Genomic DNA, 24375 nt, shown 5'->3' on the forward strand with positions numbered 1-24375 from the left:
GAGATAATCCAGTGGTTATGCAAAGAGACTTTCACAGCCCTTCAGCTATGCCACCGAGGTATAGGTCTTCTCCTGAGTTTCCCCGTTAGATCTCTGTGCCCTGGTGTCCCTCCCTGTTGCTGCTCCAGATTCTGAGGGTAGTAGCAATGGAGACTCAGAGTTGTACTTGGTGAGTCTCTGGGGAGTCCTTTCCTCCCTTCAGCTGTCCCCTTGTTGGTGGAGCAGACTGGAGGTGGTGTCTCCACTGACAAACTGTCGAACTGTTAGCAGTCACTTAATCTCTCCTTAGGCCCCTCTCTCCTCTCTGTCACCAGCCATGCGTGTTTGTACTCACGGGTGATTTACTGGGTTTCTGTGGTCATTCTAGTCCTGTCTTGTTTCGGTCCGGGTGGTCTCCTTTGGTATTCCTAGTTGATCCAGGAGAGGAGAGGAGAGGAGAGAAAGCGATCTGCTGCTCGTAGCTCCGCCTCCGGAAGTCGAATCTGGATGAATGCTTTCTTGGAAAACTTCACATCTCAAAAATTTGTATACTAAATTTATTAGGGCTTATAAGAAAAAGATTAGAAATGCACCCTACAAAATTTCTGGGTTTGAGGTCAAATTAGTAATGTAATAAAGCATTAATCCCCCAATAAAGTAAAAAATAAAACAAAAATATTAATGCAAATAATGACAATTCTTTCTTTTTTATTTTTAAATTTTTATTTATAAAAAGGAAACAATGACAAGAAACACAAGATAGGAGGGGTACAACTCCACACAGTTCCCACCACCAGATCTCCATATCCCATGCCCTCCCCTGATAGCTTTCCTATAGAGTATGGACCCAGGGTCATTATGGGGTGTAGAAGGTAGCAAGTCTGGCTTCTGTAATTACTTCCATGCTGAACATGGGCATTGACAGGTTGATCCATATTCCCAGCCTGCCTCACTCTTTCCCTAGTGGGGCAGAGCTCTGGGGAAGCAGGGCTCCAGGAAACATTGGTGGGGTCTTCTGCCCAGGGAAGTCTGGTTGGCATCATGTTAACATCTGGAACCTGGTGGCTGAAAAAAGAGTTAACATATAAAGCCAAACAAAGTGTTGACTAATCATGAACCTAAAGGCTAGAATAGTTCATTTGATGAGTTGGGCCGGGGTCTCCATTTTGTAGATAGTTAGTGGGCCTATTTTAGTTATATTCCAAAGGTCTCATGGTTATACTAGTTTTTTCCCCTAAGAATAATGACTATTTTTAAATTTTTTTTATTTATAAAAAGGAAAAATTGACAAAACCATAGGATAAGAGGGGTACATACAGCTTTGCACAGTTCCCACCACCAGAACTCTGTATCCCATCCCCTCCCTTGATAGCTTTCCTATTCTTTAACCCTCTTGGAGTATGTACCCAAGGTCATTGTGGGATGCAGAAGGTTGAAGGTCTGGCTTCTGTAATTGCTTCCCCACTGAACATGGGCATTGGCAGGTCGAGCCAGCCTGTCTCTCTTTCCCTAGTGGGGAAGGGCTCTGGGGAAGCGAGCTCTAGGACACATTGGTGGGGTTGTCTGTCCAGGGAAGTCTGGTCAGCATCATGCTAGCATCTAGAACCTGGTGGTTGACAAGAGAGTTAACATACAAAGCCAAACAAATTGTTGACCAATCATGGACCTGAGGGCTTGAATAGTGCAGATGAAGAGTTGGGTGTCCTCCATTTTGTAGATAGCTAGTAGGCATATTTTAGTCATATTCCAAAGGGCCTGTGGCTATGGTTGTGTTTTGTTTTTTTTTTTCCTTTTTGCCCTTGAGCCTGAAATCTTATATGCCAGTTGGTCCAAGTTATTGTCTGGGGAGATGATGTCATGGTTGGAAAAAGGACCAGAAAGCTGGATCAAGGAAGAGAGTAGCTCCCTCATATGGGAAAGTGGTATTAATAATGTTGACTGTAAACCCCATCAATTTGATGTGTTCTGGGGCCCATGTTTAGCTTAGCAGCCTATGTGACCTCTGCATCCCTGTAGATCTGAGCTCACATTCTGTGGTCATGAGTAGGAACATTCCATGCTGCCCAGTATCGACCCATCTTCCTCAGGTGTAGCATAGAGTATGTTGTCCATCCTTCCTTTAGAGAATGGAATATTCTCTACCGTTGTTGATCCATGTTGAGGGCAAGGTCCTATGGGGGCCCACAAAGTTATCTATTTTTTGTTCCTGATAGAAATGACTGGTAACAATGGAGAGAGGGATTTATTTGAGGTCTAGGCCCATCAAGTCTGTTTGGGAATCTCAGGACTCCCTGATTAGGGCCCCAGCTGATGGAATGGCCCAATAGTGACTAAAGAGTCATTGTTAAAGTGTGCTAGTGTCTTGCCCTTATTCAGCTTTTGCAGTCCTTGCTTTGCTAAGGTTAGCTTTGGAGTGAGTGAGAGAACTGTAATAGGAAGTAGGTGAAGAGGGTATCTAAGTAGACACTATTTGAATAATGACTATTCTAATAATAATTCTTGCTCAGTTAAATCTCATTGAATTTGTACTCAGTATCAGAATCAGCATATCCTTTGTAGTCTTAAGCCCTAGCCTTCAACTTCTTCCTTTCAGACTTGTATTCTTGAGGATATTTAATTATCCTGCCTAGTCATCAAATGATTATTTATTCTGACACAGGGAAAGTTGTTTTCATCACTTCATCTGCTTTCAGCTACATCCTCTCTCTCACAAGCTTTAATATATATATATATATGACAGAGACAGAGAAATTAAGAGGGAAGGAGGAGATTTGTGAGAAGAGAAGAGAAAGAGAAACACCTGCAGCACTTCTTCACTGTTTGTAAAGCTTTCCTCCTGTAGGTGGGGACTAGGGGCCTGAACCTGAGTCCTTATGCATTGTAACATGTACATTCCAAGGGGTTCATCACTATCTGGCTTCTTTAGAGATTATTTTTATGTAAAACAGAACTACCATTTGTTCTTTCTTTGATAGCAGTCAGTATTAAAGGGACTTTAGCTGTTGTCTATAGGTAAGGTGTTCTCTGTAATTGTGCACCACACACATTGGTTAAAAACAAAGTGCTGGGAGCCAGGTGGTGGCACAGCCGGTTAAGCACCCGTGGCGTGACATGCAAGGACTGGCTAAGGATCCCCATCTCCCCACCCACAGGGGGTTCGCTTCACAGGCGGTGAAGCAGGTCTGCAGGTGTCTATCTTTCTCTCCCCCTCTCTGTCTTCCCCTCCTCTTTCGATTTCTCTCTGTCCTATTCAACAACAGTGACAGCAATAACAACAACAATAATAACAACAATGACAATAAACAACGAGGACAACAAAAGGGGGTAAAAGTGCTTTTTCCCCCCTTTGCCACCGTCAGTGTTATTGCTGGCTTTACACGTCTACACGATTCCTCTGCTTTCAGCAGACTTTTTAAAAGATAGATGTTGAAAGAGAAGAGGAGGGAGGAGACTACAGCATTCTTCCACTGCTTGTGAAGCTTCTTCCATACAGGTACTCTCATGTAGTGATTGGAGACTCAAATTCAGCTCTTTACACATGCACCCTAACTGGTGAACCATGACTCCCAGCAAAAAATTGCATTTGAACCAGTGCAACTTTTAGATGGCTTTGGCATCATTTTTGTTGCTTTCCTTTTGGGTATGAGCAGTCAGAAAACAGGACATTTATCTTCAGATGTAATTAGTCCATCTCGTACATACCTGCTTCAGTTTATTTCTTCTACAGTTCATTCCTAGGTATTTTTATTTGATTGCTTAATTCCTACTGAAAGTGGCACATTTTTGTTTATTCCATTATTTTTTATATATCATTTACCTTATAATACTCTTACTATTTCAATTAGTTTATAAGTTAATCGTCTTGGACTCTTTAATGTAGATAATCTATCTTTCTTAGTGTGCTAGGTCTACCATAAGAAAAATACCACAAAAAAAAAAAAAAAAAAGGAAAAGAAAAGAAAAATACCACAGACTCGATGACTTAAACAAAATTTGTCTCTTTACATTTCTGGAAGCTAGGAATCCAAGATCAAAATGCTAGCAGTTTGGTTTCTTCTAAGGCTTCTGTTTGTTGACCCTTTTCCTGCCTCTACCTGTGGTCATCCTTTTTGCACATGGACCCCTGATGGTACTCTACATATCATGGTCACTTCTTCTTCTTTTTGCCTCCAGGGTTATCTCTAGGGTTCGGTGCTTGCACCACGAATCCACTGCTCCTAGAGGCCTTTTCTCCCCTTTGTTGCCCTTGTTTTTCATTATTGTGATTGTTATTGTCATTGCTGTCATTATTGTTGGATAGGACAGAGAGAAATTGGGAGAAGAGGGGAAGACAGAGGAGGAGAGAAAGATAGACATCTGCAGACCTGCTTCACCACTTGTGAAGCAATCTCCTTGCAGGTGGGGAGCCAAACCGGGATTTTTAAGCCAGCCCTTGCACTTTGCACCATGTGCACTTAACCTGCTGCATTACTGCCTGACCCCTTCCAGGTCACTTCTTCTTTTTTTTTTTGTCACTTCTTTTTTTAAATATTTATTTATTTATTCCCGTTTGTTGCCCTTGTTTTATTGTTGTAGTTATTATTATTTTTGTTGTTATTGATGTCACTGTTGTTGGATAGGACAGAGAGAAATGGAGAGAGGAGGTGAAAACAGACAGGGGGAGAGAAAGATAAACACCTGCAGACCTGCTTCACCCCCTGTGAAGGGACTCCCCTGCAGGTGGGCAGCCAGGGGTTCAAACCGGGATCCTTCCACCAGCTCTTGTGTTTAACCTGCTGTGCTACCGCCCGACTCCCTCCTGGTCACTTATTAAATGGATATCAGTTAGATTGTCAAATAGCACTTGGCATCTCTTGTAAAAATACATGCTTTATCTACTAATTAATTAATGGAATAATTTTGAGTTGAGATGCTTTTTTGAGATTAGCTGATCCAGTAATTAGTAATAGTGGAATGGCTTTATTTGAAGATCAGTTTTTCTCTAATGCTTATTTTGTGTTTTCTTTTTTCTAATTTTGTTTTTTATTTTATTCCTTAATGTTCTCTGTACAATATTTTGAGTTGGAAGCTCTGCCCATGTATTTTCAGTCTGCCATTTCAATGAAGAGCTGAAATTTTCATATAAAATATTAGCGTGAAGTAAAATTGCCTTTATTGTATACATCTTTGCATTCTTTTTTTAATATTTATTTTATTTATTCCCTTTTGTTGCCCGTGTTGTTTTATTGTTGTAGTTATTATTGTTGTTGTCATTGTTGGATAGGACAGAGAGAGATGGAGAGAGGAGGGGAAGACAGAGAGGAGGAGAGAAAGCTAGACACCTGCAGACCTGCTTCACCGCTTGTGAAGCGATTCCCCTGCAGGTGGGGAGCCGGGGTTTCGAACCGGCATCCTTATGCCGGTCCTTGTGCTTTGCGCCATCTGCGCTTAACCCGCTGCGCTACAGCCCAACTCCCACATCTTTGCATTCTTATAGCTACCATCAGCATCACAATGAGGATATAGAACAGTTTAATTATACCCCAAAACGCCTTTATTTTCTTTGATTATGTCTTTATTTTCTTTCATGCCCTCCTTCTACCCCCAATTTTGGCAACCACTCTTCTCTCTCATTGTGGCTTTGCTTTGCCAGAATGTCATATAAATGGATTTAAACCATGTAATAATATTTTGAGGTTGGCATCTTTTACTTAGTACATGCCTTTTAGATTCATCCTGGCTGTTGTCTATCAATAATATACCTTTTTATTCCTGAGTAGAATAATATGTCATAGTTGATCCATTGAGGAATATTTGAGTTGTTTACAATTTTGGTCGACTATGAATAAAGCTGTTGTGTATATTCATGTGTCAGCTTTTATGTGGGCATGATTTTTCATTTCTCTCGGGTAGATACTAAGGAATGAAGTTCTTGGATAATATGGGCAATGGATACTTAAACTAAGAAATTGCCAAACTTTCCCAGAGTGACTGTGTCGTTTTACACTCCCCTAGCAATGTGTCTCAGTTGCTTCACATATCAGCATGAGGTATTGTCAAAATATTTATGTAAGTCAAGAATTTACATTAAGGTTTAATTTTTTTTGGCAAATGGGTGAATGTTTAATTGTTCCAATACCATATACTGAAAAAAAAAATCCTTTCCCCCTACTGACTTCCTTGTATTTCCATGTTTGTTAAAAATCCAATGATTGGGGTCCAGGTGGTGGCGTACCGGGTTAAGTGCACTAGCGAAGTGCAAGGCCCAGCCCAAGGATCCTAGTTCAAGCCCCTGGCCCCCCACCTATAGAGGGGTCACTTTACAAGTGATAAAGCAGGTCCACAGGTGTCTATCATTATCTCCCTGTCTTCCCCTCCTCTCTTGATTTCTGTTTGTCCTATCTAGCAGCAACAATAATAACAACAACAAAATAGAAAGGAAAAAAATCCAATGATTGGGGCCAGGGAACTATCATAATAGCTATCCAAAGAGGTTTTGGTGCCAGAGGCACCAAAGGTCCCAGGTTCAGTCCCCAGCACTACCATGAACCAGAGCTGAACAGTGCTCAGGTTAAAAAAATAATAATTAATTTAAAAAATGAAATGACTGGTTTTAGGTCAGCAAGCTACCTGTACAGCATGCCTGCTTTGACATGCCCATAACCTAGGTTTGAGTCTATCCCAACTGCACTGGAGGAAACTTTGGTCTCTTTCTCTCTCTCCTGTTTCTCCATTTCTATGTGGAAAATTCAGCTTGGACCAGTGAAGCCCCAGTGCCAAGAATAACAAAGATAGGGGCCATGTGGTGGCACATCTGGTTGAGTGCACATGTTACAATGCACAAGTTCCTGGGTTCAAGCCTCTGGTCCCCACCTGCAGGGGAAAAGCTTCACAAGTGGTGAAGCAGGGCTGCAGGTGTCTCTCTGTCTCTCTCCCTCTCCATCTGCCTCCTTCTCTCAGTTTCTGGCTGTCTCTATCCAATAAATAAAGAGAATTAAAAAAAATAGCAAAGATAAATTCAATGGCAATATTTGTGGGAAGTCTTTTTCTGAATTGTTTTATTCTTTTCCATTAGTCTATGTATATATCTTTGCCAATATCCCACTATCTTAGTTACTGTTGTTTAATAGTAATTCTTAAAACTGAGTAGTTTGAACTCTGATTTTTCCTTTTTCTTTTTTCTTTCTTTATTAAATTTTTATTTATAAAAAAGAAACACTGACAAAATGATAGGGTAAGAGGGGTACAATACCACACAATTCCCACCACCAGAACTCCCATCCCCTCCCCTGATAACTTTCCTACTCTTTATCCCTCTGGACCCAAGGTCATCGTGGGATGCAGAAGGTGGAAGGTCTGGCTTCTGTAATTGCTTCCCTGCTGAACATGGGTGTTGATAGGTCGATCCATACTCCCACCGTACCTCTCTCTTTCCCTAGTGGGGTGGGGTTCTGGGGAATAGGAGCTCCAGGACATATTGTTGGGGTTGTCTGTCCAGGGAAGTCTGGTTGGCATCATGCTTGCATCTGGAACCTGGTGGCTGAAAAGACAGTTAACATATAAAGCCAAACAAATTGTTGACTAATCATGAACCTAAAGGCTGGAATAGTGCAGATGAAGAGTTGGGGGAATCTCTATTTTTTAGGTAGCTAGTAGGCATATTTTAGTTATATTCCAAAGAGCCTGTGGCTATACTAGTTTTTTTTTCTCTGAGCCTGAAATCTGATATGCAGGTGGATAAGAGTTATTGTCTGGGGAGATGATGTCATGGCTGGAAAAAGGACCAGAAAGCTGTATCAGGAAAGAGAGTAGCTGCGAAATATGGGAAAGGTGTATAAATATTGTTGACTGTAAACCCCACTGATTTGATGTGATCTGGAGCCCATATTCAGCTTAGGAGCCTATGGAACCTCTGCATCCCTGTAGATCTGAGTTCACATTTTGTGGTCATGAGTTGGAATGTTCCAAGCTGCCTCAATTTCAGAACCCATCTTCCTAGGTGGGGTATAGAGTATGTTGTCCATGCTCCCTTCGGATGGACAACATTCTCTACTGTTGTTGATCCACGTTGAGGGCTAAGTCCTATGGGGGCCCACCAAGGGGTCTATTGTGTTGTTCCTCATACAGATGACTGGTAACATTGGGGAGTGAGATTTATTCGAGGTCAAGGCCCATCCTGTCTGTTTGGGAATCTCAGGACTCCCCGACTAGGGCCCCAGCTGATGTGGTGGCCTGATAGTGGCTTAAGAGTCATTGTTAAAGTATGCCAGTCTCTTGCTCTTATTCAGCTTTTGCAGTCCTTGCTTTGATAAGGTAGCTTTGGAGTGAGTGAGGGAAGTTAATAGGAAGTATGTGAGGAGGGGTATCTAAGTCTAAGTAGACACTTTGATTATGAACTTCATACAAATTCACTGCAGACTATTATGTACTTTTGCTTTCAGGTATATATTTTGCACTAATTCTTGGATACATGTGAACATATGTCCTATCTCATGGGACCTGGTCTATATCTAGGTTTTGGGACTTTGTTAGCAGGTGAACCACCTGGAATGGAATTGGAGAATCCTATGAAAGGAAAGGTCTTACCCGAGTACTGAGGCTGAAGGGTTGGCATTCCACAGCTGATGTCTCTGGACACAGTGGAGCACCACCATGCTAAGGTGGTACTCATTGTGTTGATTAGGTTGGGATCAGCAGATGGAATATTAGTTGGTATGAATTGAGAGGAGCATGCAGCAAAGTGAGCTCCATTGTAGAGGTTCCAGGACTGGGTGAATATAGGCTCTGTAGAGGAAGCAGGAGGTTTCTGCTGTCTTAGGGTTTAAGAAGGCAATAGATAGTGTTATAATCAAATTATTTGGCAATTGGGTTAACTTGGGGGTCATGTTAAACTTACAAGTCTGAATTAGGGAGACTTGACTTCCTTGTTATTTATTTATAATTAATTATTATTATCATTTTTGCCAGAGCACTGCTCAACTCTAGTTTATGGTGGTTTGAGGGATTGAATCAGGGACTTTGAAGCCTCAGGATTGAGAGTCTCATTGCATAACCATTACGATATCTACCTCTGCACTATTTTTTAATGTTCTTATTCTTTGTTTTTTTACTGAGGTGAAATTCATAAATATGTTTTAATCATTTTATGTTAGTTCAGCTAATATTTTTTTTGTTGAAACATCATTGCTATCACTTTGTAGTATAATTTGGAATTGGGAAACATGATACCTTCATTTTTCTTCCTTTGTTCTCAGGAGTGTCCTGCTTTTCTAGGTCTTTTACTGTTCTTAGCAAATTTCATGATATTTTGTTCTATTTATAGAAGAATGCTCTTGGGATCTTGATAAGGATTACTTTGAATCAGTATATAGCTTTAGGTAATATAGTCATTTTAATGTTCTTTCTTTTTTTCTTTTCCTCCAGGATTATCATTGGGGCTCTGTGCCTGCACTACAAATCCACTGCTCCCGGAGGCTATTTTTTCCCTTTTGTTGCCCTTGTTGTTTATCATTGTTATTGCTGTCTTGTTGTTGGATAGGACAAAGAGAAATTGAGAGAGGATGGGAAGACGGGGAAAGAAAGATAGACACCTGCAGACCTGCTTCACTGTTTGTGAAGTGACGCCTCCTGCAGGTGGGGAGCTGGGGGCTCAAACTGGGATCCCTACGCTGGTCCTTGTACTTTGTGCCATGTGCACTTAATCTGCTGTGCTACTGCCTGTCCCCATCATTTTTTTTTTTTTTACCAGAGCACTGTTTAGCTCTGGCTTATGTTGGTGCCAGGGGATTGAACCTGGGACTTTGGAGCCTCAGGCATGAGAGTCTGTTTGCATATCCATTCTGCTATCTACCCTCCGCCTGTCCCCATCATTTTAATGTTAATTCTTCCATTTCATGATCACAAAATATCTATCTCTTGTCTTTTATGTCTTTCCAAAGTGTTGGTTTTCTGAGTAGAAGTCTTTAACTTCTTTTATTGAACTATTCCAAGATACTTACATTTTTATAATTTTTGTTTTTGATGTCATCTTGGTTTAAAGTACTCTAAATATTTTAGAAGTACAATTTCATACCTCTTCATAATGTGTTACCATATCACACCCACCTCCATAGTACAGGTATCCTTCCTTCACAATCTAATTAACATTTCAACCTACTATTCTCCAAGTCCCCCCTTGTAACTTCAATTCCATACTCTGAGACCAAAGACTTGTGCTCATTGGATTTTGCCCTTTTCCTTGGCTTCGTTTCCTCATTTATCCACTATGAGCTAGATCGTTCTGTGTTTTCTTTTTATATAAATCCTTTTAGTATTTGAATTTTTTCTACTATTTTTATGAGTGATTCAGTAGTGATTTGCAAGGTATAGTTTTAAACTGCACACACCACTAAGGTTCTGTTGAATAAGGGATCTTTTGGTTATTTTTGTTTTGGCAAGTTTGTGTCCTTTAATTACCAGTATTCCACATATGTATGAAAGCAGCCAGTATTTGCCTTTCACTTCTTATTTCACTATGCATTATCATCATCAGATCTAACAGAGAGAGAGAGAGAGAGAATGAGAGAATGAGACTATAAGCACCAAAACTTCCTTCAATGTAGTGGGAGCCAGGATCAAACTTGTGTCACATGCATGACAAAGCAGCATGCTATCCAAGTGAACTATTTATGTGGCCCATAATGTAATCTTTTTTTTTTAATTTCAGAACATTGAATATATATCCTATAACTTTATCTAGTCATCCATTGATAGGGATTTAGATTGCTTTTATAATTTGGCTATTGAAAACAAGGTATCCATGGATCTAGGAATTTATGGTTTCATGTCCTTTGGATATATGACTAGGAAGTAGTATTGCTGGACCATAGGATATGTCCAGTTTTACTTGTGTAACTTACTCATTTCAAATTTGGATTATGTTAATGTTTTTCCTTGCCTGGCTGTACTGATTAGGACTTCCAGTGCTATGTTGTAGACTACTCCCCTCATTTAATGTGTTTGGTAATATTCCTAGATTTATGTTTTTGGAAGAGATTGAGAAGGATGAATGCTAGGTTTTTAAAAAATTTTTATTTAAAAAAATGAAAATATTGAGTGGTCTGGGAAGTGGCACAGTGGATAAGGCACTGGACTCTCAAGCATGAGGTCCTTAGTTCGATTCCTGGCAGCACATGTACCAGAGTGATGTCTGGTTCTTTCTCTCTCTCTTCCTATTCCTCTCATTGATAAATAAATAAAATATTTTAAAAAAGGAAAATATTGAAAAGACTATCGGATAAGAGAGGTACATTTCCACACAATTCCCACCCCCAGAACTCCATATCTAATCCCCTCCCTTGATAGCTTCCCTATTCTTTATCCCTCTGGGAGTATGGACCCAGGATCTTTATGGGGTGCAGAAGTTGGAAGGTCTGGCTTCTGTATGTTAGTTCTTTTGTGAAAATCTTACAAAATTCCTTTAGTAAAGCTGTCTGGATGACTAGACTTTTATTCTTGGGACGACTTTTTATTACTGCTTCAGTTTCTACACTCGTGTTTATTCAGACTATCTGTTCAGATTTCCCCTAGTGTCTTGGCAGGTAGTATGACTCTAAGAATGTGTTCTATTCATTTACTTGTTTAATTAGTTTGCGTACAAAAGCTCATAATATTCTCTTATAATCCATTATATCTTTGCATTATCAGTTTTAATTTCACCTTTCTCATTTCTGATTTTTTTTCACCAGTGTTATCGCTGCATCTCTGTACCTATACAGTTTCACCAAACCTGATGGCCTTTTAATTCTTAGATAGAGGGTGAGAGACAGTGTGAGAGAGAAAGTGAAGTAGAGATACCACAGCACTGTCTCACAGCTTATATAGATACCCCTTTTGTATGGTGCACCCATGGGACTCAAACACCTTTCCTTGCACAGGGCAAAGTATGAGCTATCTCTCTTATTTTCTTTGTGTATTTAGCCAGTGTCTTTGTATTTCATTTATCTTTTCAAAGAACCTACTCTTAGTTTTACTGATCTTTTGAATAATTGTTTTTGGTTCTGATGCCGTTGATTTCTACTCTGATTTTTACTATTTCCCTCCCCCTGGCTTTTGGGTCATTTTGTTGCTCCTTTTCTAATTGCTTTAGTTGTAATGTTAGTTTAATTTAAATATTTATTCTTTGTTAATGTGTATTGCTATGAACGTCCCTATTAGTACTGCTTTGGATACATCCTATAGAATTTGATAGCTGGGAAAAAAAACTATGGTAACTTTTTATGGGTATGGCACACCTGCTTAAGCTCAAGGACCTGGGTTCAAGCCCCTGGTTCCCACCTGCAAGGGGGAAACTTTGTGTTATGAAGCAGTGCTGAGGTCTCTCTTCCCACTAACCCCCTCCAATTTCTCTCTGTCAGATAAATAAATCTTTAAAAAGCAGAATCTGGGGAGCCAGGCGGTAGCACAGTGAGTTAAGTGCACATGGTGTGAAGCACAAGGACTGGCAGAAGGATCCCGGTTCAAGTCCCCAGCTCCCCACCTGCAGGAGAGTTGCTTCACAAGCAGTGAAGCAAGTCTGCAGGTGTCTATCTTTATCCCCCTCTCTGTCTTCCCTTCCTCTCTCCATTTCTCTCTGTCCTATCCAACAATGATGACATCAATAACAACAACAACAATAAAACAACAAGGGTAACAAAAGGGAATAAAAAATATTTTTAAAAGAGCAGAATCTGATAGCTCATCTTTTTTTATTTTCATTGTTTTCCAGACTACTTTTTAAATGACTAAAGATTAATATAATGGCTTACAAGACTGTAAGATTACAGGGTATAGTTTCACTGTCTCTATCACCAAAATTATGTGCAACCCCCTAACTATAACCACCACAGATTTCAGAATGTCCCAAGTGTTACTTAAGATACTCCTTGTTGGGGAGTCGGGCTGTAGCACAGCGAGTTAAGCGCAGGTGGCGCAAAGCACAAGGACCGGCATAAGGATCCCAGGTCCTTGAGCATTGTAACATGTGTGCTCAACCAAGTGTGCCACCACTGGCCCCCCTATGATTTCTTTGTATATTTTAATTATTAGCCCTTTGTCTGATGTATGGTATATAAAAATCCCCCACTTAATAAGCCACCTTTTTGTTTTGGTGACTTTATTATTGTTGTTGGAGAAGAAGCTTTTCAGTTTTATATAGTCTTGTTGATTTACTTTTGTTTTACATTTCCTTGCCATTCAACTTCAGTCTCTGAAAAAAATGTTCTAACAAAACATCATAGTGTTCTGCCTATGTTTTCCTCTATGAGTTTAATGGTTTTGATCTAAAGTCCAAGTTTTTTTATGCATTTGGAGTTAATTGTTGTGCATGGTGACGTGGTGTTTCTGTTTCGTTTTTCTGCATGATATCTAGCAACATTTGTTGAAAATAGTCACCTTCTTCACTAAATATTTTGGGACTCTTTGTCATAAATTGATTGTACATAGGTATGAGTTCTTATTTCTGGACTTTCAATTCTATCCCATTCATCTGTATCTCTATTGTTCCAGTACCATGCAGTTTTGATTACTATAATCCTATAAAGTAGTTGAAAGTCAGGATAGTGATGCTTCCTTTCTTTCTTTCTTTCTTTCTTTCTTTCTTTCTTTCTTTCTTTCTTTCTTTCTTGCTTTCTCTTTTCTTTTTCCATCAGAAACACCTCAATAATTCTGGATATTTTCTAGTTGCAGATATAATTCTGCTATTACTGTTTTTCTTAGTTTTTAATCCTCATCCTCATACACACTGATTTGCACTCTAGTCTCCACCATTTTGCTCGAGACCTTCCATTATATTCTTTATTTTGACTGTCGTGGTCTTTATCCCCCCTTTTTTGGCCTAGTTCCTTTTTAAATTTTTATTTATAAAATAGAAAGTATTGACAAAGCCATAGGATGCGAGTGGTACATATCCACACAGTTCCCGCCACCAGAATTCCAAATACCATTGCCTCCCTTGAAAGCTTTCCTATTCTTTATCCCTCTGTGAGTATGGACCTAGGATCATTATGGGGTACAGAAGGTGGAAGGTCTGGCTTCTATAATTACTTCCCTGCTGAACATGGGCATTAGTAGGTCAATCCATACTCCCAGCCTGTCTTGCTCTTTCCCTAATGGGGCAAGGGTCATGGAGAAGTGGGGCTCCAGGACACATTGGTGGGTTTGTCTGCCCAGGGAAGTCTGCTTGGCATCATGTTAGCATCTGGAACCTGGTGGCTGAAAAAGAGATATAAATATATAAAGCGGAACAAATTGTTGACTAATCATGAATCTAAAGGCAAGAATATTGCAGATTACGATTTGGGGCCTCCATTTTTAAAAAAGCTAGTAGCTCTACTTTATGTATATTCCAGGGGCCCATGACTTTACTGGTTTTTGCCTATCTGAGAGCTAACATGCAGGTGGACACTAGGTATTATTTGGGGAGGTGGTGTCATAGTTGGCAAAAGGACTAGAAAGCTAGATGAGGGAAGAGAGTAGCTCTCAAATATAGGGAAAGTATATAAATAATGTTATAAATCCCATTGATTTGATCTGGGGCCCATATTTAGCACAGGAGCCTATGTAACCTCTACATCCCTATAGGTCTGAGCTTGCATTCTGTGGTCATGGCTAGTAACATTCCAGGTTGCACTAATTTCAGGACCTATCTTACTACAGTGGTAGAGTATGTTGTCAGACCTCCCTTCAGAGAATGGAACATTTTCTACTGTTGTCGATCCACATTGAGGGCAAAGTCCTATGGGGGCCCACAAAGGGGTCCATTATGTTGTTCCTGATGGAGGTGACCAGTGACAGTGGTGAGAGGGATCTGGTAAGAGGTCTAGGCCCATTATGTCTGTGAGAATCCCAGAACTCCCTGACTTGGGCCCCAGGGGATGGGGTAGCCTGGTGGTGACCAAATAGTCATCATTAAAGTATGCCGAACTCTTGCCCTTATCCAGCTTTTGTTGTCCTTACTTTGTCTGTCAAGGTTAGCTCCGGAGTGAATGAGGGAAGTCAAATAGGAAGTAGTTGAGAGAGGGTATCTAGGTCTAAGTAGAAACTATTTGATTAGGTACTTTGGGTGTTTTTTTTTCCTCCAGATTTATTGCTGGGGCTTGGTGCCTGCACCACGAATCCACTGCTCCTTGAGACTTTTTTTTTCTTTTGTTGCCCTTGTAGTTTTATCGTTGTGTGTTGTTAAAATTCGGAGGCTCCAGCTGGCTGGGCTAGCTTCACGGGCGGGTAACAGAGACAACCAGAGACATACGGCTGGGCAGGGAAGCTGTATTTCTTTATTCAGGAACAATGATTCATAAACTAAGACAAACTAATCACCAAACAGAACTCTGCTGCCTCTTTGCCCCGCGACGGCGCCAAGAACTCTCTCTAACTCTGCCACTCTGGAACTCTGTCGGGGTTCCTAGGGGCGGGGCCAAGCGGGCCGCAAAACTAACTGGACTGATCCAATTCTCTTGGTGGGGGAGAACTAGAACAACCCAATGTAAAGCATACAACAACTCCCCCTTTTCTTTTTAACTAAATAACTACAGTATCAAGGGTGTGAGGTGAACAGAAACCTATATCGTACAGGCATTTTTAAAAAAAGAAACTGGCACAAACATGGAGAAACATGTAAGCAAGTAACAAGAACCAGTGTGCTGCCAAGGGAAGGCCTGAGGGGGCCATATCTTGCCTCTGTGGGCAAAACTTTATCAGCTTAAAAAAAACATTTTTTGCCTCTGGGGGGCGTACTTGTCTCGACGGACATTTGCATGGGGGTGAGGAACGGCCTAGAGTCCCAAAGGCAGCTGGCTCTAATTTACTTACTATGAAACAAAACTTGTTAGCATAACCAAAGCACAATCTAATGTTTTTAATAGAGAAGGAATTTGAGACTTTTACATATCAACAATGTCTTTTTAACCTTTTGTTACACCCATTCAAGATGGAGACACACCCTAGGTGTGCGCAGGAAAGGAAACCTCAGGCATGAGAATAATTAGCATAGCCATTGTGCGATTTACCATTTCTAATAGAGAAGGTAATGGAGAGTTTTACATATCAACAAGTCTATTTAACCTTTTGTTTAGACCAACTTAGTTAAAATATATTGATTGTTAACTAATTTTTACCTCAGACTTTAAATGTAAGTTAATTTTATCTTTATGAGAATTACGTTGAAAACCTTTTTCATTTAACTTTGACTAGTAAGAATTTAGCCTTAAAGTTACTGTTTACCAAACTTTAAACATACACATAAACATGGTCATTAATACACAAGGAGAGAAACCTTTGTTACGAAGACATGTCATTTCAAACACGAATTTAGATATGTACTGTCTTAGTTGTTGGGGGGGTGCGTTCTCCAGTGGTGGTCTCTTGGGCAGCTTCACTTCTAGGAATTGCAGGTTGCAATCTCTGCACGAATCTCTGTGTACTCCAGCTTGTCTGTCTTCAGACCGGAGCTGAGGATCTCTGCCAGGATGTCTAGTTTCGGCAAGGAGCCCAGGGATCCGGGAGGTCCGGGATCGTTCCAGAATTCATAGCAAGAGCGCGGGCGGGCCAGCTTTGTAGAAGGCGTGGGCCTAGGTGCCCAAGGGTGGCGGCCATGATAGGCCGCCGTGGCCCTGCCCCATGGCCCTGCCATGTCTGCTGCCCTGTTCGCAGTGGCCGAGCAGCGTGGAGGGATCACACGTCCAGTGCCCTGCGCCACGCGGTGGAGAGCCGGCTCCTGTGGGCTGGCCTGCGTGCTGGCATTGGGCTCCTGCGTGGTGGCATCGGGCTCCTGCGTGTTGGCATCAGGCTCCTGTGTGTTGGCATTGGGCTCCTGCTTGTTGGCATTGGGCTCCTGTGTGGTGGCGTCAGGCTCTTGTGTGGTGGCGTCGGGCTCCTGCGTGGTGGCATCGGGCTCCTGCGTGCTGGCGTCAGCCTCCTGCGGGGCTGCGGGCACGGTGCGCGGGGTTGTCTGGGCGCAGCCGGCTGGCTGGCTGTTTAACCAGGTGGAAACAGCAGCTCCGCGCCTCGCCTCCCGCACGCTGGCTATTCCCACTGGCTGTTCTGAGTTCACCCGAGCGAGTGGAAACCACAGAGTGGTCCAGAGATAAATGTTCCAGAAACAGCAAAACAGTCTCGTGAAGAAAGAGCAGAGGCCTTTGGAGATCTCTTCACAAGCAGAAGAGAAGGCCATAGTACATAGGTAGCCAAATTGTCTTTACTTATCTGAGAGATGAACAGGTCAGCCCCACGTTGGGCGCCATTTGTCGTTAAAATTCAGAGGCTCCAGCTGGCTGGGCTAGCTTCACGGGCGGGTAACAGAGACAACCAGAGACATACGGCTGGGCAGGGAAGCTGTATTTCTTTATTCAGGAACAACGATTCATAAACTAAGACAAACTAATCACCAAACAGAACTCTGCTGCCTCTTTGCCCCACGACGGCGCCAAGAACTCTCTCTAACTCTGCCACTCTGGAACTCTGTCGGGGTTCCTAGGGGCGGGGCCAAGCGGGCCGCGAAACTAACTGGACTGATCCAATTCTCTTGGCGGGGGAGAACTAGAACAACCCAATGTAAAACATACAACAGTTGTGGTTATTATTATTGTTATTTATGTCATTGTTGTTGGATAGGACATGGAGAGAGGAGGGGAAGACAGGGGAAGAGAAAGAGAGATACCTACAGACCTGCATCACCTCTTGTGAAGTGACCCTCCTGCAGGTGGGGAAGTGGGGGCTCGAACCAGGATCCTTACACCAGTCTTTGCACTTCACGTCATGTATGCTTAACCCGCTGCACCTACCACTCAACCCCCTATGGTGGTATTTTTGTTTGTTTTTTTAGGTCTTTCTACTTGCTTGCTACATTTATTGACTCAATGCAAACTATTGTGAACTTTTGCTTTAAGGTATATATTTCCCCCAACTTGTAGATACATTTGTACGTATGCCCTATCTCATGGGCCCTGATCTATATCTAGGTTTTGAGGCTTTGTTGGGAAGTGTACCACCTGAAATGAATTAAGGAGTCCTATGAGCTAGGAAAGGTCTCACCAGAATAATGAAGTAATTATTGTTCCATGCCTGATGTCTCTGGACAGTCCGAAGTTAAACATGCCGAGGTGGTACTGGTTGCATTGGTCAGGTTGGGATCAGCAGATGCAGTATCAATTGGTGTGAATTGAGAGCAGCATTCAGGAAAGAGAGCCCTACCACAGAGGTTTCAGGACTGGGAAATAATATATATATATTTTTAAGAAAATAGTTAAGTTCCCTGCTGCCTTAGGTTTTAAGAAGGCAATAGATAGTTATTGCCATAACCAAATTATTTGGCAATTCAGTTAACTTTGAAAATCCTATTGTTAAAATTTCCTGTATCATACAAGACCTCACCATAATTTATGTCCTTTAATGCTGTTTACATATAGTTATATCTTATAAAGTAAACCACCAGTTGCTTCTGTTCTCCCTGGTCTAAGATTATAGGTGATTTAACATTTCAAAGAAAAAGCCATTATTAGAGGTGTATTAACAAATTGAGCCCACTGCTAAAATTCAATCAGATTACCAGTTTGACATCTTAAATGCTTAGATTGAAGGAATATATACTCAGAGCTATGGTCTGTGCATAAAATATTTGAGACATTCAATCTGTTTTTTCCCTCTCATATTAGTTAAATAGTGCTTTGTGAGACTATGAGTTAATAGAAGTTAATATTAACACCATTCCCACCACCAAAAGTCTGTGTCCCATTCCATCCTTCCCTCTCTTAGTAGCTGTGTAGTATTCCATTGTGTATGTATACCACAGCTTTCTCAGCTCTTTATCTGTTGTTGGGCACCTGGGTTGCTTCCAGGTTTTAGCTATTACGAATTATGCTTCTATGAACATAGGTATACACATATCTTTTTGGCTGGGTGTTCTTTTTTTTCTTTTTTCTTTTTTTCTTAATTGCCACCAGGGTTATCACTGGAGCTTAATGCTATCACTACAAATCCATCACTCCTAGAGGCCATTGTTCACTTTTTTCCTTTCCATTTTGTTGGATAGGACAGAGAAATTGAGATGGGAGAGACAGAAAAAAATAAAAGATAACTTTGGACCTGCTTGACTGCTTGTGTTGCTTCCTCCCCTCTGCTGGTAGAAAGCAGAGGCTCAAATCCCAGGTCCTTGCATTTTAATGTGTGCACTCAACTGTGTGCCACTGCCCAGCCCCTTTGCTCAGTTTTTGTTTGTTTTGTTTTTGATGATTTTTCTCTACCCTATCCTCAGGCTCACCACTTGTCTCCTTGGCTTCTGTCTATCCCAGTGGGTCCCTCAAATACATTTTTTAATTTATTTATAAAATGGAAATATTGACTAGCCCATAGGATAGAAAAGTACAATTCCCAACACCAGAACTCCTTATCCCACCCCCTCCATTGAAAGCCTTGCTGTTCTTTATCCCTCTGGGAGCATGAACCTGGGGTTACAGAAGGTGGAAGGTCTGGCTTCTCTGCTGAACATGGGCATTGCCAGGTTGGTCCATACTCCCAGCCTATTTCTATCTTTCACTAGTGGGGCAGGGGTCTTGGAGAGGTGGGGCTCCAGGACACATTGGTGAGGTCTTTTGCCCAGGGAATTCAGATTGGATCAACAATGGCAGGGACAGCCCCATTCTCCAAAGGGAGGTTGGGCAACATACTCTATTACTCGAGGAAAATGGGTTCTGAAATTAGTGCAGCCTAGAATGTTCCTAGCCATGACCACAGAATGCGAGCTCAGACCTACAGGGATGCAGAGGTTACATAGGCTCCTGTGCTGAATATGGGCCCCAGATCAAATCGATGGGGTTTACAGTTAACAATATTTATATACTTTTCCAATATTTGAGAGCTATTCTCTTCCCTGATTCAGCTTTCTAGTCCTTTTTTCCAATACATTTTAAAATCAGCTATTATAGTCTTAATTTCTTTGTTTTCTGTTATGACTTATCATACTTTCTCTGCTCTTGTTAAGGTTTTTTTTTTCCCATTGAAGTAGTTAGTTTAGTGAGCATCACTAATACTGTAGTTTTGATGTCTGCTTTAGGTGTTTTACATAGATCTGTTGAGTTGAGTTTTTCCCCCAGTTACTGTCTTGGTCCAATAATGCAGGTGTCTCCCTTTGTTATTTCATTGATGATCTGTTAAGACCTGGGCCTGGGGGTCTACTTTTGACCCTGGGTATCATAGTGATAATTCTGCCCACACTATGCATCTGATTAGGAGCACATTGTGGCTGGCTGTGAACCAGAATTCTGTCCCCAGAGTCTGTTTTACTGTGAAGTTAAATTCCAGTATTGCTGAATCCACTAGTACTCAGGTAAGCTTTTGAGAATGGTCAGGGGACTATGATTCATCCCTTCACTTTATTTATTTTTTTGCCACCAGGGTTATTGCTAGGGCTGGTGCCACTATTTTTGGTGCCCCCCATTTGACATAGCAGAGATAAATTGAGAGGGGAAGGAAAGATAGGGAGAGAGACAGTCACATATAGTACTTGCTTCACCTCTTGTGATGCTTCTCCCCTGCACGTGGGGAGTGGGGACTTGAACCAGGGTCCTTGCTCATGGGAATGAATGTGAACTTAACCAAGTGCACCATGGACCAGCCTCCCCACCCCCACTCTTTACTGCTTTTAATGTGCCATTTCATGTTGTTGAAGAATTCTAGAAATAGGATTGAAGAGCTAGGAATTTGACATACCCTACTCCCCACTTAATAGGACAGAGTACTAAAGCTTTTACATCTCTTCTGCTTGTGGTTTGTTGTCATAGAACAGGGCTTCTATCTTCTTCAGATAGGAAATTTTCTGTGTCCTACTTCTTGATTGTTGAGTTTTTTGTCTCTTGTTTAAGAAAGTCTGTTCTGTGTGTGTTACTCAATCATTGACCCCTCTTTCAAAACGGAAGCAGGAGACTAGGATTTAACAGACTCATTGTTCAAAGAGGAAGGCCTAACATTAATTCAGACCCTTCTGGAAAGAAATGGGAAATTGTACTTCTCTGATAAAATAGAATTCTAGAGAAATTGTAAACTAGTTATTAGGAAGAATGGAAATAGAGTCGGTTGGGGAGAATTCTCCTCTCACTTTGTTTCTCATAGGTTTAACTGTAGACAGCATTTGACCTCTTCCGTAAGACCTTTCTAGACCAACATGACCTAAATATTATAGCTGTCATCTGTGAGTTTTGGTAATGTGATAAAATTAGATATTGATGTGTTTTGGGAGGCAGCTATGCTCACTACCAATGTGTTCTATTTTGTGTATGATATGATACCTACATATGTGTATTGTGTCATTCAGTTCCAATGATCTTTTTAAAACTTTTTATTGAATACTTTCTTTTTAAATATTTATTTATTTATTTATTTATTTATATGTGTGTGTGTGTGTGTGTGTATATATATATATATATATATATATATGCATATAATTTTTTTACCAGAGCACTGCTCAGCTCTAGCTTATGCTGATGTAGGGGATTGAACCTGAGACTTTGGAGCCTCAGGCATAATAGTCTCTTTGCATAACCATTAATGCTATCTACCCCTGCCCTAGTTTCAGTGAACTCATTCCCAGTTTCTGTGGTCTTTCTGTTTCTATTGTGTAAATACTTTTCTATGTCTTCTTTTTCCACTAACCCAGTAAACACCTGTTCTGCATTAGATACTATTACCTTTATTTTAACAAATAAGTCTTATTTCTCTCACAGTGAATTGGGGGTGGAAGATTTCCTAATTAGCTGTTAAATATTATTTTAACAAATAAGTCCAGTAGAACTCTGTACAGTAAACCATGGTGAATTTAAGGAGGAATCTTTATCAGAGTAGGTGAACAAGGGGGAAGGCTTCTTGTAGGAGGTAAATTTAGTGGTGAATTTTGGAGTATTAGTAAAGTAACTAATAAAGTTGCTCACTGAATAAATGTTGGGTGAATGAATCAAAAAAGATGATATTGGGGAAATGTCAAGAATTTTGGTGGTAGGTACAGTATGTAACTATAACCCAGTAATCCTATAATATTGTAAACCATTATTACTAATAAAAGTTAGGTGATACTGAGAGGGCATTTGCAGTAAGATTGCAAATTTAGAAAGACATGAAAAATATATGAAATATCCATGAACTACTGTAGTTGACTATAAGTTAAATAAAGGGCCATTTTGTGAGTGAGAGGAGCTGAGATAGCTTTATTCTGACTTAATCCTTCTAAGTGAGATCTCATTTTATCCTGCATTTCTCTCTCAATGTAGTCTATCCATCTCTGGAGTCTGATGAGGATGATCCTGCTTTGAAATCTCGCCCCAAGAAAAAGAAGAATTCAGATGATGCTCCATGGAGTCCTAAAGGTAGTGTAGTATTCTGTCGTTAAACTCCGTGGGGGTGATTGGTAGGTAAATGGGCAGAAATAATTGGGAAATTCAATATAGAAAGATATCATTCATTTGTCTACTCAGGGAGATAGCACAGTGGTTATTCAAAGAGCCCTTTATGTCTAAGGCACCAAAGGTCCCAGTGTCAATCCCTAGTACCACCATAAGCTAGAGCTGAGCAGTGCTTTGGTAAAAAAAAATGTTTAGTTAGATATTTGTTAATACATGTTGAAAGAGCTAGTGCAAAGTGATCAATAAGAAACTGAATTCAGGGGGTGGCCTGGTGGAACACCTGGTTGAGCGTGCTATTCCCCACCTGCAGGAGGGGTGCTTCATGAGCAGTGAAACAGGTCTGCAGGTGTATTATCTGTGCTTGAAAGGTGTATTGTCTCTCTCCCTCTCTATCTCCCCCTCCCCTGTCAATTTCTCTCTGTCCATCAAATAAAATAGAAAGGGAGAAAAAAAAAGGAAAGAGTAGTGGATTCCTAGTGCTGGCACTGAACCCCAACAACAGCCCTGGTGGCAATAAAAAATAATTTAAATAAAAATTTAAAAAGAAACTGAGTTGATTTACTTGATGCAAAGTCAGTACTAATAGAACATGCAGGTCCTGACATTATATAACTTGAGATGTAAAGAATACGTTCCCAGCAATTGGGACAGGGTTTCTGAGAACATTCTGGTACCGTCATCCCAGGTCTTTGGTAATACTTTTTTTAAATTAAATTTAATTTAATTTATTTTATTTTTTATTTATAAAATGGAAACACTGACAGGGCCATAGGATAAGAGGGGTACAATTCCACACAATTCCCACCACCAGAACTCCATATCCCTATGAGTTCCAATTCTCCCTTTGATATAAAGCCCAAGGCCCCTTGAACAGTTATTGCCTGTGCTCACTGAGAAACCATCTCTGAGGAAGGGAAACAATAATCATTAAGTTAAACATTGAATTTAAAGGGTACTTAAAATTGTTCATCTTACTGGCTGGGTGGTTTTCACTTTGGAAGGTATAAATGAATTTTGATACTTATCAAGCTACACAAAACTTAGAACAATAGTAGACGATCATTTCTTATGATTCTGTACATTAGCTGGATGGTTGTTTTAATCGGAACCAACCTGACTCAGCCTGAATTGTCTAATGAGATCTCCCTTTAGATATCTGGCCGATGCCTAATTTCATCCACCAGGAGGCCAACCCTGTTTTTTTCACATTAGCACAAGGGTTTCAAGAAGCAGGAAAGCATATGTCCAATGTGCATTTTTTATCACTTTATTGGGAAGGAAATAATATAAAGTATAAATTATATATAATAATATATAAAATATAAAATGTATAATAATATATTATAATATAAAAATGAGACAGTTATATCAGTACATTTCTTTTTTAAAATATGTAATTTGTTTCTTTAATATTTATTTTCCTTTTTGTTGCCCTTGTTTTTGTCATTGTTGTGGCTATTATTATTGTTGTCATTGCTGTCGTCGTCATTGGATAGGACAGAGAGAAATGGAGAGAGGAAGGGAAGACAGAGAAGGGGAGAGAAAGATAGACACCTGCAGACCACTTGTGAAGCGACTCTCCTGCAGGTGGGGAGCCAAGACTTCAACCAGTATCCTTATAGTGGTCCTCAAGTTTCATACCATGTGCACTTAACATGCTGTGCTACATCCCAACCCCCTTAGTACATTTCTTTATCTCCCCATGATAGGTGTCTGTGCACTAAGCCCACACCAACTGAAGTCTTCCTCTACCATCATGTACACACTTTTAAAAACTTATTCTTAAAAAAAAATAATGTTTAGGTGCACGTGGTACAAAGTGCAAGGACCGGCAGAAGGAACCCAGTTCAAGCCCCCGGCTCCCTACCTGCAGGGGAGTCGCTTCACAGGTGGTGAAGCAGGTCTGCAGGTGTCTATCTTTCTTTACCCTCTTTGTCTTCCCCTTCTCTCTCCATTTCTCTCTGTCTTATCAACAACGACACCATCAGTAACAACAATTAGAACTACAACAATAAAA

At 40.7% G+C, this 24375-nt stretch overlaps 2 protein-coding genes across 7 annotated transcripts in view; both read left to right on the forward strand.

Moving 5' to 3' along the window:
* FAM120C (family with sequence similarity 120 member C) overlaps positions 1-24375 on the forward strand; it is a 423297-nt gene that overhangs the window by 283026 nt on the left and 115896 nt on the right. The gene's annotated exons all lie outside the window — the stretch shown is intronic.
* Positions 1-24375, forward strand: part of PHF8 (PHD finger protein 8) — a 139968-nt gene that overhangs the window by 88859 nt on the left and 26734 nt on the right. For all 6 annotated transcript variants that reach the window (XM_060183472.1, XM_060183474.1, XM_060183475.1 and 3 more), the window contains one exon: positions 22227-22322. In XM_060183472.1, the coding sequence (XP_060039455.1) occupies positions 22227-22322 (96 nt within the window). The remainder of the gene's footprint in view (positions 1-22226; positions 22323-24375) is intronic.

Source organism: Erinaceus europaeus, chromosome X (genome assembly GCF_950295315.1).
Source record: "Erinaceus europaeus chromosome X, mEriEur2.1, whole genome shotgun sequence".
NCBI classification, from domain to species: domain Eukaryota; kingdom Metazoa; phylum Chordata; class Mammalia; order Eulipotyphla; family Erinaceidae; genus Erinaceus; species Erinaceus europaeus.